The 16080-nt window shown below is 35.6% G+C and overlaps 1 protein-coding gene across 15 annotated transcripts in view; it reads left to right on the forward strand.

Moving 5' to 3' along the window:
* Positions 1-16080, forward strand: part of ADGRL2 (adhesion G protein-coupled receptor L2) — a 178002-nt gene that overhangs the window by 20604 nt on the left and 141318 nt on the right. For all 15 annotated transcript variants that reach the window (XM_081145430.1, XM_081145432.1, XM_081145425.1 and 12 more), the window contains exon 2: positions 14312-14484. In XM_081145430.1, the coding sequence (XP_081001556.1) occupies positions 14412-14484 (73 nt within the window). In that variant the 5' untranslated portion in view covers positions 14312-14411. The remainder of the gene's footprint in view (positions 1-14311; positions 14485-16080) is intronic.

The following is a 16080-nucleotide window of genomic DNA, read 5'->3' on the forward strand; positions in this document are numbered from 1 at the left end:
ACGAGCAAAATAACACCAGAGGCATGGATACATGGAACAGACTGACAAATGTCAGAGGGTTAGGGGGTGGAGGGACCGGATAAAAGAAGGTGAAGACATTGGTCAGAGAACATACGTGCATAGCCCATGGACACAGCGGTGTGGTGATGCCCAGGGAGGGGGTGTGGGGGCTGGGTGGAGGTGGGCAAAGGGGGGAAATGGGGGACATGTGTAATAGGGTCAGCAATAAAATACCAAAAAGACATTTTTAATGGTCATAAGAAAAAATACGTAAAGTTTCAACAAAAGATTTTAACAAGTATATGGTGTAACCATTTAGTCACTTAGCAGATTGAAACAATAGCATTTAATATCTCATGTAAACTTTTAGCAAAGGTGGCACAGATTTTAGCATCAGAGACCTTTTCTGGTATGCAAGGAGCCATTCTTCAGTGGTAATTAGATATCATAGGTGGATTATCTTTACCTTTTAATTATGAAATCATAGTTTTCATGCGGAGGTAGGGATGGTGGTTGGCCTTCCAAAATCCCTTCTAGTGACCCTAAAATTTGATTAAAACTTCATTGTGTTCTTGCATTCACAGCAGAGGACTACTATAAATTGCACTGTATGAAACTAATAGTAACTATGGTTTGATTTAAAGTATTAATAAAATCTAAATCTGTACATTCTAGCTTTAGGGTTTCAATATTTTAATTTAGTGAAATGCCAGAACAGTTTCTTGTATTTAATTTGACAGGTGTTCTGTGAGAAGGGTGTGTTTTTAAATTAGGACAGACATATATGTTAAACCATTTACAGATTCTAATTATTAAAACCTGTTAGATTTCATACTTAATATTCAGATATCTTTTTGCAAACATGCTGCTTAGTTTTATTGTCAACGTTTAATTCATATATTGAAGTTGATTAAATTGCAAATGATGATCTGAGGAAAGGTGGAGTTAGGATTTAGAAATAGCCATGGTTTTTCAACAGCCTCAGTAAGTCATAAATACTTAAAAAAAAAAAAAAAAAAGCACAAAACTACACTGCTGCATGCATTATAGGAAATATCAGATGACTGAAGTTTAGTCCCCAGTGTGAAATTTACTGCTTTTTTCATATAGAGTTGAGACCTAAGCCCAAGATTGTCATTGGAGTGCTAATGTCAGTCCCATAATTTTGGAGGAGAAAAGAAGTGTGGATTTTAATTTTTATATTCTTTGTTCTGAGTGGCAATAAAAATTATTGTACCTGTATGTTGCCCTCTATTGACAAATTATCACTTTTAGGAGGAATTACACTATTGGAAATAGTATTTTCTCAAATTCAGAATAATGCTAGGAAGATGTGTGGATGTGGAAACCTACCTTGGCAACAATTTTTGCAGTAGGTGGTGAGCACACAATATAATATACAGTTGATGTAGTATAGAATTGTACATCTGAAACCTATGTAATTTTATTAACCAATGTAACCCCAATAAATTCAGTAAAATTTTTAAAAAATCTTGCATTTTTAGTGTACTTTGAAAATAAATGTCAATTAAAAATTTTTTTCCAGTTTTTATTTAAAAGCAAATTTACGAGATTTATAGTGTTGTATAATTTCACATTTTGTAATACTTTAAAAAGTTTCAAGTTATAAATTGTTTTTGTCGACACTGTTAAATTTTCAAATATTTTGAAGCAAAACTTCATCAAGGGATTATTCTGCTGGAATTTGGTTGGACCTGAGTTGCAGGTTTAGTTTCCCCACTAACTGGACCTTACTGCCTCTTCACTCTTATAATGAAGAGGCTCAGTGGTTTTTAAAACTCTCCCTTAAGGGTGGTTTATTTGACCTGTATAAATGATAAAAATGATACAGGTACAATAATTTTTATTGCCACTCAGAACAAAGAATATAAAAATTAAAATGAAAAATGTCAAACCTGATAAATTAAACTTTCTGAAAAATACCCATTTTTATTTTGTGTTTTCAATTGGCATTCCTCAATATTTAGTCAAACATTTAATTAAAAAATAGCCCCAAACAGGGGGAAAATAATCTTTGAAAGTCCTATTTTAGGAGACCTCTAAGTGTGTTTCCAGTTTAAAAAAAGTTATGTTTCCGCCTCCCACCTCAGTTTCTGAATTCCTCTCCCTGCTGTGTGTCCTTCCCACTGCTCGCCTTGGTGACCGCCCATGGTTCAGTTTGCCCACCCAGCTCTTCCTCTCCTCCCTCTTTACCAGCCAACCTGCCTTTTTGTCAAAAGCATTTCTTAGGTGTTATCTGCCAAGCTGGCCAAGGTGCCTGGCACTGAGGCTGTAGATGCGAAAGCCAGGGCTTCCCTTTTCAGTTGCCTTAACGAGGATTTGAAAAGGCTGCTCCGGCCCGGCGTGACCGTGTTAGGTTAGGCGCATTGTGCTTTGGGGGAAGGGAGGGAGTTAGGTAGCCAAGGGGTGGGTCTGGGAGCAGGTGGCAGAGGGCGTGCCAGGCAGAAGCAACAGGGTAGGTAGGCCAACAAAGGATGGAGGTGAGGGCACGCCTCTGCGGTCCCCAAATCGAGCTACCTTAATCCTTCAAGAGGAAGAACAGGAGACAAAGGATGGTCGGTCATTCTCAGGCTCCGATGTTAGCTGAAAAAGAAACCCTTTGAAAGTTATATAGTAATTCTCGAGAAATGTGGTTGCTTTGTTGTTCATTCACTTTATTAATCAGCATCATGATTGAAGGGAAGAGCAAAAGTCAAGGTCCACGTGGAGCACTTACTGTCGCAATCACGTCGAAGCGATTTGACAAGTTACTCGTGCCCTTGGCTCATTTCCGTGTCCCCTGCATCACTGTGTGGCTCCTAAGGATACCAGCCGCAGTGCCTTGAACCAGTAGGTCTGTGTCCTGGACATTTTTTTGGTTTGCTTTGACGAGACGAATGTTGAAGAAAGGTAAATATTGAAAACTTTGACAGATGAGATATTAAAGATAGCTTAAGAGCTTAGTTGAAGAGGAGTCATAAGGTAACAGCTATCATAAAAATGATACAGGTAGTGACCGTAGGAATTTGCTCAGGGAGAGGCCCCCCCTCCCCGTTTGAGGTGGCCAGGTTGGCTTTATGGCCTGGGTGGTTTTTAAACCTATCAAGTCTCTTGATAGGTAGAAAGGAGGGGAAATGCTTTCCATATGGTTAAAAAACAATCCAGATTAAAAGTTAATTTGAAAGGCATATTCAGAATTACTGAGCAAGTAAGTTTGATAGAAGCAGAGAGTTGCATTAAATATTTTTGAAGTTAGATCTGTTGGAGTTCTTTTCCCAGTTTTACTTCTTGCTGCATTTTAAAGTTTTTTTCCATTTACCACCGACCCTCTAGCCCCCCCCTTGTAATTTCCATATTGTTAAAATACAGGTACTACATTTGTTGTGATAATTACAGTGAGATAATAATACATGTACTTACGGGAAAATTTTAAAATCAGCAATTCAGAGACCTGCCTTTTTCAACTCACAATCCCTGTGTTTTCTTTGTCTTGTACCTATAGTGATCTCTAGGATTGGTTCCAGTTTTACACATTTTTATGGTTTAGAGTGAAATTAGGAAGATTAGTGTAATGGAGGTTGGCAAGCTCGATGGAGGGTGAGAAATTAGCCATGAGATTTTTGCAGAAGTTTAGAAAGGTTAGGGCCGAGGGAATTAAAGGAATGACGGGGGATTAAGACATTTCAGAGAAAGTGTCAATAAAACAGTGAGTGAGTTTATACCTCTTTAAAATGAAGTGCCTTTTATATTAACAGAGCTATATTTTACCCATACTTACAATAAATAATGCTCCAGAGGGCTTTTGGTTTTAAAAACTATTAGAGACTGAGCTAATTTCATTTATGTGTATATATATATCTCCATGCACACTTGTACACATTTAGTAAGCGTGGTCCAAAGAAAATCTGTCACTTCATAGTGGATGTGATTTTGTTTCTCTTTTACCATTTCACACTAATGTATTTCTTTGTTATTGTAAGTCACCAATTGAATGATATGCATATAAGTCCATACTTGATCAGTATATTGGTCTAGAAGGTTTTTTGGGAGACTAAGAGTAGAGGCTTCTTTAATACATGGCTATATAAAATATTATTAATGTTAACAGATGTTGCACTTTAATCCTCTAGAATGGTTGTTTGGTACCAGCGGGAGATTTATTAAGCCTGAATTGTGTGAAATTGTGTGTGCCTAAGCTGCTACTTAGATAGTAAAAACAGTACTGAAAACTGTTAAAAAGTTTTAGCTATAATTGGCAGAGAAGTATTAACTGTGCTGAAAGAAGGATGTGTTTATGGTTGGCCCGTGTGCTTTAGCCTTTTTATCATTTATCTTGTATTAATGTCACTGAATTTCTAATTCATGAGCGGGTGTGTGTGTGTGTGTGTGTGTGTGTGAGAAGGCACTATTTAAATATTGTGCAAACTTATCCTTATCTCTAGAGACATGAAAAAAACTCATTTTGTGTTATCTGTAAAATGGAAAGGATATTTTAAAATTTCATTTACGGTAATCCACTTCACTTTCAGTAAAACACCTAGATTATTACTCCCATAATATAATGCTCTTATTAAAAATTTGTAACCTCCACTCTTTTGTCTTATATGTAAAATTGATAGAAAAGTTTAGCCTTCATGTATTTTAATGTGATAACTATTAATTGTAGCTTAGAAATGTTATTCTGCGGTTTGTTAGAGCATGACTGTTCAATTTCAAGAAACATTAGGTTGCAGACAATAAAAATGTTTACTGTAATAGTAGCAAAGTATTTGATCGGGTAGAACCTTGATAGTGGGAATTGTAAAGCTCTAGAAATACTTTTTGTTCTAAAAGAAATGTGCTCATTTATTGTGACTTCATAGTTTTTTTGGACTAAGGTAGGTGATTTTGGCCTCATAGAGTTTTTGGCGTTATAGAGCAATTTAACAGATTAGAATTCAGCAGTTTCCTGTTGAATACGGTGTGGAACTGGGCTATATCCATTGTTTCATATGGGTGAGTAGCAGTGGTGACAGAAATTTCAGGAGTTTGAAGCCACTTTTACCAGCAGCTATTTGAAACCATCCTACTAATGGTAGAATACCTCAGGGAGTCTTGTCCAAACCTCATTACTTTTCAGTCTCCTATTACTGCCTGTTTTGATTGGTTTTACATTTTCTCCTGCCCAACAAAGTAGTAAGATAGGTTACTGTGGTAATGTCCTTTATTTTCTTTTCTGGAGTTTCTCCCCAAACACTGTAAGCTGTACTTATGGCTCTGCTACATACGTACTGAAACACTAATTTGTTTTGGTCAGTATAATGCTGCTTTGTTTTATTTCTCTCATTTCAGCATGGTTAATTTACCTTTACATTAACATTTAAATTAATTTCTTAAAATAACAGGCTAAAGTTGGTTTGATTACTTTGGCAGACATTGATAGTTATTGGTCAGTTCATTACTGGACTGAACTGCATTCAGTTCTCTTTATCTTGTGCCTGTTCATCTGCAGCAGGGGCTGGCAAACTATGGCTGGTGGGCTGTTTTTGTAGTCAAGTTTATTGGCAAACGGCCTTGCTCATTCATTACCCATTGTCTGTGTCGGGTTTCGTGCGACAATGGCAGAGTTGTATAGTTGTGAGAGACTGTATGGTCCTTAAAGCCTAAAATATTTACTCTCTGGTTCTTTATAGGAAAAGTTTACTGATCCCTGCTCTATAATATGTCTACGTAATTCCTTCTAACCTTCCCAAACAGACTGGAATACTACTAATAGTTTTTAGCTTGAGTGATTTGGAGAGTCACTAGTTATTATCATTGGTTGGTATTCTTATTAAGTAGTTTTTGTTTTTTTGCTTTTCTTTATATGTGGTGTATATGGGGTGTATCTATCTCAGTTTTCTGAATTGGAAAATTTAAAAAGTTGCAGAAATTTTGACATTAGTCTTTTACCAAGTACGAGAGTCTTGAAAGGTAGTTCAAGCTTCTAGTCAGTTTTTCTCAGCTGTTTAATAACCTACCTTTCTTTTTATTAAACATCACTGTTTTATTACTACTTTAATGTTATTCGAAATTTTAAGAGGTTATAAAATTACATTTTAAAGTTGAAAACCCCTTTTCTAGAAACCACATACCCCTCTACTCCATGATTTAGTTGAGAAGCACAGGTAAAACATATTTTAATGAACTAAAGTTTTTGTTTTTAATTTTATTTTTAACAACCATTCAAAATGACTGTTAATTATTGTTTCTTATAGTTGTGTCCATGAATATTTCTCTTGCCTTTCCATCTAAGCCTCCTAATAATGCTCTTTAGAGAAGTCAGCCACACCATCCACACAGATTCTCAGTGTAACACTGGGAGTAGAGTCTGTTTTGTTCATTCACTGACCATAACTTTATTTCTAATGTTGTAAGTTAAGATAATTTTCAAAAATAATTGATATATTTCTCTTCTCTACAACTCAATAAAATGCTATTATATTGAGTTTTTCTTGTAGATGCAGATATACAGGGTGTCTCCCCCCAAATGTATACACACTTTAACAGCTGATAACTCAATTTTCACTTTTCTTTGTCTTTTCTTATTATTTTGGTACAAAACACATTTATTACCATTAAGTTTTTGGGAGTTTAGCAATTATTAATTCATATTTTGGGTTTTAGTAATTCTCTTGTGTTTAATTCTTAGAAGATTATTCACTTTTTGAAGGTGGCAATCATATCTTAATCTGTTTTATAACCCTTTAGGAATTAATGTAGGACCAATAAATATATAAGGTAAAAATAATAAATGAATAAGTAACACTAATCAGAACTCAATATCAATACCTAGAACGTAATCACTAGATATTCATTGACTTAAACTGACGTGCATGCAATTACAGTGTTAATATTATCTACTTTATTTTACAAGTGAGAATTGCAGGTTTAGATGACATTATGTATTGACATAGTTTGCAAATGAGTTGTATCATTTATTGATTACAGTGTGCTATGTACTTAAAATTTTCTTCAACTTCTTACTGTATATTTTTTAGTTAATTTTTTATATTTATTTTTAAGGTCACTTGACATATTTTACTCAGATTACCTCATTACTTCTAAGAAACCTCTGATGGTCATATCGATGATCTAATATATACAATAGATCCTGGCTCGTTATTATTTCATTTAGTGGTTATATAGACCAAGAGGGAATCTGAATATTGATTCAGGGAATGGGTACTAACAATCATGTATGAACAAAGGATCCAGTGCAGTGAGCCAAACATAAGATTGCATCTCATGAACAACATTGGCTTTTTTTATTTATTTGCCTGACCAATGATTAGTTCAGTCATTAGGTGAGATCAATGATTAGGTGAAAGTTCTTGGCTTATTAAGCCTTTGTTTTTCCTTGTTAGATAATCACTAGAGGAAGGGTGAGTAGAGTACAGTGAGATATTTTGAGAGAGACCACATTTACTTAGTTTCATAATTTATAAATTAAACTTTATCATATGTATGTATAGGAAAAAACATAGTATATATAGGGTTCAGTACTACTCAAGTTATAGGCATCCACTGGGGGCGTCTTGGAACATATCCCTCCATGGATAAGGGGGGACGACTATAATTAGCTTTGATTGGAATTCAAGCTCTGACACCTGCTAGTGGTATTAGTTTCCCTTTCTGAACCTCATATTCCTGACCTTTATAATATTGACCTCATAAGGATAAGTGATATGTGTCTCACACATAACAGGCACTCAGGAAATATTTCTAGCCATAGTACCCATAATTTGTATTCAGCTCAATAAAATTGCATGAGAATTCTCAGCTGTGGGAAAGTTAAGGGGCAATATGTCTTAAAGTTGGGAGAGGACTGCCATTTAACAATAGCTTTCCCTTAGGGAAAAACTAACTTCTGTGTTGTAGGTATGTTATAATTTTAACAATAAATACAAACTATTTTATTTTTTTTAATACAAACTATTTTAATCAAATAGATTTATGTATTTTTTTTTGGTAGAAAAGTTGGGAAAGCCATCAAATTTTCATGATAAATGAGGTAATATTTTGAATTGGGCATATGTAGCTCTTATTTTCTTTTGAAACTTCATTTGCAAGTTTATGTTCAGTCATAAAACGTTCTCTACATTGGTTTGAAAATGACAGCCATTTGTTTTTATTATTTCAACTGGAAGGATTTTAATGAAGAGAATGGCAGACTGCCCTGCGCTGTGCCTCTAGTGTCCACAGCCACAAGCCTCTTCTGCATGCTCAGCACGACTCCTAGATAGATATTACTGCAGATAGCAGATGTAATTTGCTGGGAGCATTCCTGAACTACTCTTTTTCTGCTCCTCCACTAAGCCCTCTCATAGGAGAATTTCTTCCTTCACAACGAAGAAATTTCAGTAAAGGGTAAGATCAATAATGAATGTTAAAGAAACTTCAGCATAACTAGTTTAATTAAACTACTCTAGACTTGATACCAGTGTCTGTAGAAATGAAACAGAAAGAGGAAGGTGACTAGTGGTCAGCCACGTGTGTTTAAAATCTCTCTCTGCATTCACAGCCCCAACCCTGTCCTTGTGTGGGAAAGAAAAGAAACTCAAAGTCGGAGAACGTTGAATGCCTGGAGCTAAAAAAGGCTTTCTGATTAGTGATAGCAAGGGTTTTATAGCAAGGGTTTTACGTAGACAACTTACTGAAAGAAAACTCCCAAGGGGTTGATGTTTTCTCCTAGGTTAACAAGAAAGGGAAATTCTGATCTGGAAGGGCTGCACATAAGATATTTCTGAAAAATGAACACCGAGTGAGGTTTAGCTAAATTGAAACGCAACTAATTTATTTTTCATTTTCTACTGCATGGGGGCAGAGTTGGTTTGGTATCCTTTTTTGTTGTTTTTGTTTTCGTAAAATAAAGAAAAGCAGCTTTCTTTTGCTAGTGGATTCTGTCCCATAATGCTTATAATTTTATAGCACAAATAAGATCAGAAAGAGTGATCTTGTACAGCTATCTTTAGCTTTCATTTAGAGTTGACATACATTTAGTGCGTAGAATCTTAGGCTTATCCCCAAAGCATTAATGTTTTATTTTACGCAGTGTTAGTGCATAGTAACAAGGAGGGGTGACTTTCGTAGGCCTCAGGCTTGGATGGCTCTTTCCTTTCCCTGGTCTCCTCATGCATTATAGGTGTTTTGCATTTAATATCCAGTGTTTACAGAAGTCCAGTGTCTCTGATAGAAATCAAAGATAAAGCTTATATAAGAATCTTTAAGGTGGCTTTGCTCTTAATAGAATATCAACCGTAGTTAACCAATTTTTGACAATTTTAAATGATCTTTTTCTCTTGCTAACTTGAAGCATGCTGTTATTGTACTTTCATTGATGCTTACCAACAGATGATTTTTATTTTTTCTGTTTTTGCTAAATAGGCGTCATCTGGTATAAGGTTAAATGAGATTTCCTGGTAATGTTTCATAATAAATACACAACTATTAGTGATGTTTTCCTAATTTTGCCTACAGTTTAAGGCATGGGATGGGATGTTTAATGCAGCTAATAAATACAGGGTGGGGCAAAAGTAGGTTTATAGTTGTTAGTATGGAAAATAATACAATAATTAATAAGTAATAATACAAGAATAAACTGTGTGTTTCTTGTACTCAGTTGTAAACCTACTTTTTGCCCAACCCCATATAAGCAGGTTACTGTGTAAAGGACAGTACCTGTAACTGTACCTTGTGAGTGGTGTATAAAACGTTGAAGACTGTTAGGATATAAACAGTGCTGAGGAATGTTCCTGGAAGTCATTCTTCAGCTTTGGAAGGTTTAGTAGTAATGATGCATTAATTGACTTTTTACATGACAGAGTAATAGGATACCTAGATCTAAAAAAAAAAAATCTTGACTGAGGTTTGGTGGACAATGGCATGTGGTTTATAGAAACAAGATTAGTATGAAATTGTTTGAATCTTCTTACTTGGAGGCTAAGAAAAAATGTACGAGGTTGTACATTAGAAGTGGCTTTGATCTTTTAAAAAGTCGTAGTTATTTATAGTTTAAGTAGAAATGTTCTGTTTCTGTTTTTATTAAGAAGTGAGCCATTACTTAGCATTAGGAAGGGGTTTCATCTGTGCACTGTGTCTTTACACTCCCAGTTCTTCTCTGAAGTCCTTGGGGGAAAAAGCATTTTCTAAAAATCTAAAAACAAACTGGGTTATTAATATGTGGGACCAGGTTACCCTTTTGTGTGGAAAGAAAATTTAATAGCCCTTTTCTGATTCTGTTTCTTGTTTTGTTTTGTTTTTGTTTTTACTGAACTTCATTTTGCAGGTAGTTACAGAGTTGGCATCTATGCTTGTGAGTGTCCTCTGGCTTGATTTTGATTTAGGAGCAGTGTTTTCTTGGGATTAAGTTTCACCATATTTGATTATTTATTCATTCTGTCCTTAGCTGATTGTGGTTTGCTAAGTATTTCAGTTTTCATTAACATTTTTAAATGGAAAGATTGTTCTTAATTTGGATCACAGCAGTAAAATCTTTTGACTTAGTTTCCAAAATTGCATTTAAAACGTGAGCTTTGCCTTTTTTAAATTCCTCACTTGAGGACATGTTTTAGAGAGGGGAGGGCCAGAGAGAGAGAGGAACATCGATGTGAGAAACATTGATCGGTCTCCTTCCTTCCATGCTTGCCCCAACCGGGGATCGAACCTGCAACCCAGGTATGTGCCCTGACCTGGAATCAAACTGGAGACCCTTCAGTGCGCAGGATGACGCTCGACCACCTGAGCCACTCTGGCCGGGCAAAACTGGAGCTTTTGAAAATAATTTTATTTGATGTGAAAGTGATTGGATCTAGGTTGTAGAATGAAAAAAAAATAAAATTGTTATTCTTTTTACTTACTCATTGCACTGTGATGGGCAAACTTCAGCTTTATTTGCGTAAAAGAAGCTACGGTTTTATTACGTTCCAGAACCAGTTTCTGTTTGTTAGAAACAGTCATTTATACCGTCTCATAATTGACTAGAGCATACTTTTAAAAATTGTGTTTTGCATTCAGATTTTATGAATACAGTGAAATTTTAGTGTAGTTCAAATCTGTTCATAAAATACTGTGTCCTGGCCAAAGACCACAAAAGAGGCCTTGGCTGTGTGGTTTCCTTCTTTCCCCCTCACTAACAGAGGTTTTCCTATTTTGGCAGCTGTTTCCTAGAAGGCAGTCATCAGCCCCTGATTTCTTCCTTCCCTTTCTTCCCACAAACAAGGACTCTTTCAAAGAGCTGATGACTGAAGACAGACTGATCTTGGATCGCTTTAAGAAAGTGGAAGTGTGTTCAGGAGTTGTGCATGTGGGCAATCGGCCTGTGTGCATTAGTTCATTGACATGCAAGTGCCCGTTACAACCCAAACTTGGACAGTCAGAATTCTTTGCTGGAATCAGGAGCATTCCAAAGGCTCACTTAATTCTCCTTGTGGTAGTGAATGTACCTCCTTCACACATTAAAATTACTCTACTTGCTTCATCAGGTCACTGAACAGGGTCTAAGAAATTGTTTATTGATGAGACTTTTCGATGTGACAGGCCATGAAATGATCTGATTTCTCTTTTTGCTTTCCAGAGTAGAGCTTGCGGTTCTAAGGCAGGGACCTTGCCCCAGCAGTTGTGAACTGCAGGTTTACTTTTGGTTTTGTCTTTGGGGTAGTCTTTGGGAGCTCAGAGTGAAAAATGGATAGAGGGAGCTAGCCAGTTCCGCAGGGTTGTGTGCCCTGGGTCTCCATCACGTTAATTTTCAATGTATCATTCTTCTTTTTGTATTTTTGGCATTCAGAAGAGGAAACTTGCTCTTTTCTTTGATTTTTGTCATATTTCTTTGGACAGAGAAGCATCTGAGATGTTCTCAGAACTGGGTAATAAGAATTATGACTCTCCTCATCATGATACCTAGTTGTCTTCAGAGACAGCTAAAAACAATTGGGTTGATTATGGGTGATGGAGGCATATATGGGGAGGCAGTTTCATCTCTAGAACTGTAGGCATGATAAGACAGACTTCTGAGTACAGAAATTTCTTGCTAGATTCATCTATGATTTTGTGGATCTTTATATTAAAGCAGTAGATGATAGCTTTAGATTAATTTCTTAACATTCTTTTCGGTGTGTTTGCTGGTAAAGGAATATAATGACTTTATAACGTGGTAAGTGTTCCAAACTATTTAAATCTGACAGCTTTTCCCCTGAAGTTACATTATAAGGAACTGATAATAAAATATAATGAACTGCTAACAGAATCACATATGATACACGAAACATGTAGCAAATGCAGAGTAGCTCAGATAATGTAAAACAGAGAACTCAAAGTTACCTAGGAAAATTTGTTGTCTAAATTTTCTTTGTGTTAGTGACGGCATCTGAACGACATGACTGCATTTTATTTGCGTTATAGACACAACCTCAGAGTGGAGTTTATTCCCCTCACTGCCCCACTTTTAAAAATGTTATTTGCAACAGGTTAAGGGATAGCTTAAGAAAATTAGGTGAGAGTATCACTTAGAAGAAAATAATAGGAAATTAATATAAAAAATAAAGAAACAGTTAAAATGTCTCCGTAAAGGAAAAAGAAATTAATTTCTTTACTCTGAGAAGCTGGACCAGGAGGCTGGATATATTTGGGAACTGCCTGCATTTTACATGTATTATAAAGCTATTATTTATTCTGTGATTCCTCATGCTACCCTAAAAGTAAAATACTTCAGTGGAACTCGGCAGACGACCTGGTCTCCTGATCCTAGGAACAGAGAAATACTGATTAAGTCGCATGTCTGAAATTTCCATGCTGTCTCTCCAGTTGAAGAACTGGATCCTTAAGGGCCGGTCAGAATTAGACTTGGCTCAGGGTTATATATTTTTTGCCACCTCTCTTCCAGTTTTTTTTTAATAGAGATGCAACCTTGGAGATAAAATCATTATGGTCTTGGGTGTTTTTTTTTTAATTGTCGTTTGTTAGTCTTCACTCGAGATATTTTTCCATGGATTTTAGATAGAATGCAAGGGGAGGAAGGAGGGAGGGAGAGAGAGAGAGCGAGACATCGACGTGAGAGAGACACACTGATTGGTTGCCTTCCATACATGCCCCAGCCAGGGCCAGGGCCAGGGATCCATCCACCCGGCAGCCCAGGTACATGCCCTTGACTGGGAGTCGAACCTTCCACCCTCATGCTCTAACCGCTGAGCAACACTGGCCAGGGCTGGTCTTGGGTTTTTATTTGGGTGGATGGACCAACCTAATCAAGGATATAGTTTTGATCTTACTAAGTTATATCTTGCTGTAAGGAAAACCGATATATGAAAATCTTAAGCTTTCAAATGAAATCGTGAAGAGACTATGAAACTGCTTCCTTCCTCTATGAATAATAGCTGTCAGAGAAATAACAATTGGATATGTGGTATCTGGAAATGTGGTGTTTTGGAATGCCATCATTATATAAAGTTAACAACCATATGTTAAAAATTGTGCACCCTTGTACAGAAAAAGAAACCATTTGATTGTATCTCTACTCTGTCTTGCAAGATAACATGATAAAATTGTGGATGATATTACTGTTAGTTACTATTACTAGAAACGAACCAAAAAAATATATGTTTTTATAAAATTTTGTTAGAGGCATTATGTATTAAAGCTAGTACAGGTGACCCTTGAACAATATAGGGGCTGGGGCGCCAATCCTGTACTGTTGAAAAGTTTGCATATAACTTTTGACTCCCCAAAAACTTAAAGTTCTACCTTGAATCTGTGGGGATTTGTTCCAGAACATCCCCAAACCACAGATGCTCAAGTCCCCTATAAAATAGCATAGATCAGGGCATACAGTCAGCACTTTGCATCTGGAGGCTCTCAAAGGTGAATAATAAAAAAAGTACAGGTATTTCCTGATAATAACTGGACTCTCACAGTTAAAATCTGTGTTGTTCAGGGGTCAACTGTAATGTGATAAAAAGACTAATATTGGCATGGAACGACAGATGAATTATTCTAGAATGACTTTCTAAGCTTTTCAAAGAAAAACTCATTAGGAATTTATATGTGATTTCATATGTTCTGGTTGTCTGTAAGTGCCTTTTGGGTTTTGATCTTTTTTGAGATGTGAGGCTCCACTATCCAGCATGTACAGGTACAGGTTCCATGTTGGATATAGAATCAAAGTATATACCCTTTTTTTTTAATATTTAGGAGATGGAGGGAGGAAGGGGGGAAAGAGAGTTATTGTTATGACTATTTTTGCATTTTTTGGTAATAAACTGGAACCGTAGAGTAAATGATGGATTTGTTTGTTTTTCAGATATGAGGATCAATGATGCAGACTGCTGGGTTCGATGAAGCTGGGCGTTTTTAACTAGATTCATTGAGGAATACAAAGAATATATTTAAAGGGATCAATAATGGTGTCTTCTGGTTGCAGAATGCGAAGTCTGTGGTTCATCATTATAATCAGCTTCTTACCGAACACAGAAGGTAAGATGAAGTTTAGATATTATTGTTTACATCCAGGACACTGAAACTATGCCATGCTACTTACGTAGAAGTAGCTAGAGAGCATTATTTTATTATTTTAGGAACAGGTGTTAAAAAAGACTTTCTGAATGTTGAATTATTTTCATGACACAGCTATATATTACAGAAAGTGCTAGAAGTCTGGATTTATATTTTACATAAATTTATAAATATAATAATTGTAAGTAATCCTGGGATAAATAAATGAAAGCTTTGTTTTAATTTTATATTTTACATTTGTGGACTAAATTTATTCTAGTAAAATTGCAGGTGTTTTGTAGCAATTCTTTTACTTTCATCTTTAGTTTTGTCTGCTTCTTGATGTGGTCATAGTTCTAAAACTATTAAATAAAATTTTTCATATCCCCTGGAAGACAGTTTTTATAGCGCTGCCATTTTAATGTTACCTATATCTTTTTAATGACATCTGATTTTTTAAAGAATTACATACACTTTTGAGGCTTCATGAAATAATTGGAACCATCATTTATCAATTACTGTATGGATTTCCTGGTGTCCATTATTTCTGCAGACATATTTTTCCATGTGAAAGTAACACCCTTCCAGGTGCCTTTTACAGAGCAGGTCAGAAGTTAATATGGAGCTAAGATGTGTTAAGTTTATAGCTAGTTGATAGTGGTAGTTGTATTTGGCATGAAAATATGTTAGTCTTGTAAAATCTGTAAAGATTACAAGATCTCTGAGAAATGCATGTAAAATGCAATGGATAGTTTTGGTCCCAAGTAAGCATTCTTGAAAAAAGTTTTAGAATTTTAAAATTGGCTTACTATGTACTTTTAAGTGTGATCACATTTATACCTATTAGTAAAACAATAGGTGGAGAAAAAGAGGCCTATGCTTATTATTCCAATGTCTTTGTAATAAGCTTCAAAATGTTAACATTTTAATTTTGCCCAAAGAATTTTATTTGAATTGCTTATTTCAAAATTGCTTCATTTCTCCTCCCCTCAAAGTTTCCTACTTGCAATATGTTGCCATAACTTAATAATAGAATTCAAATAAATAACACATTTAGGAATATTTTTAAATCAGAATTTCTGTATTCAGAATGTAAATAATATTGACTTGGATTTAAGTCACACATGAAAGTTACAAATGGGTTAATATTTTATTTGAGAATACTGCTCTTTGCATCAGAATTGAAAGGTACCAAATCTAACGTTGAAATGTAATATGTCTGAATGAACAGTACTGTAATGATAAGTAATGAGCAGAAACGGAATTTAATAATAACAATCTCTGGCTTGGGTTGTTATAAAAATCTTGTGTGTAATCTATAATTTTGCATCTGTTTTTTTTTGGGAGGGGGGTTGGAGACTAACTAAATTTCTGCTGCTATGTTTGAATGATTTTATACATTTGAGAAAATTTGCAGGTGAGGAACCAATGGCTCATTAGTTCACATAATGAAAAAATTTTCCAATCAAGATACAGACCCCTTTGCTGGCACAGTAGCGGAACTCAGCAGGGGGCTAGCAAACGGAGACTTTTTCATGAGATACTGCAGTTTTATTTCTGGGGTCCCCTATCAGGTCA

This window comes from Miniopterus schreibersii, assembly GCF_964146895.1.
Source record: "Miniopterus schreibersii genome assembly, chromosome: 8".
In the NCBI taxonomy this organism is placed as follows: Eukaryota; Metazoa; Chordata; class Mammalia; order Chiroptera; family Miniopteridae; genus Miniopterus; species Miniopterus schreibersii.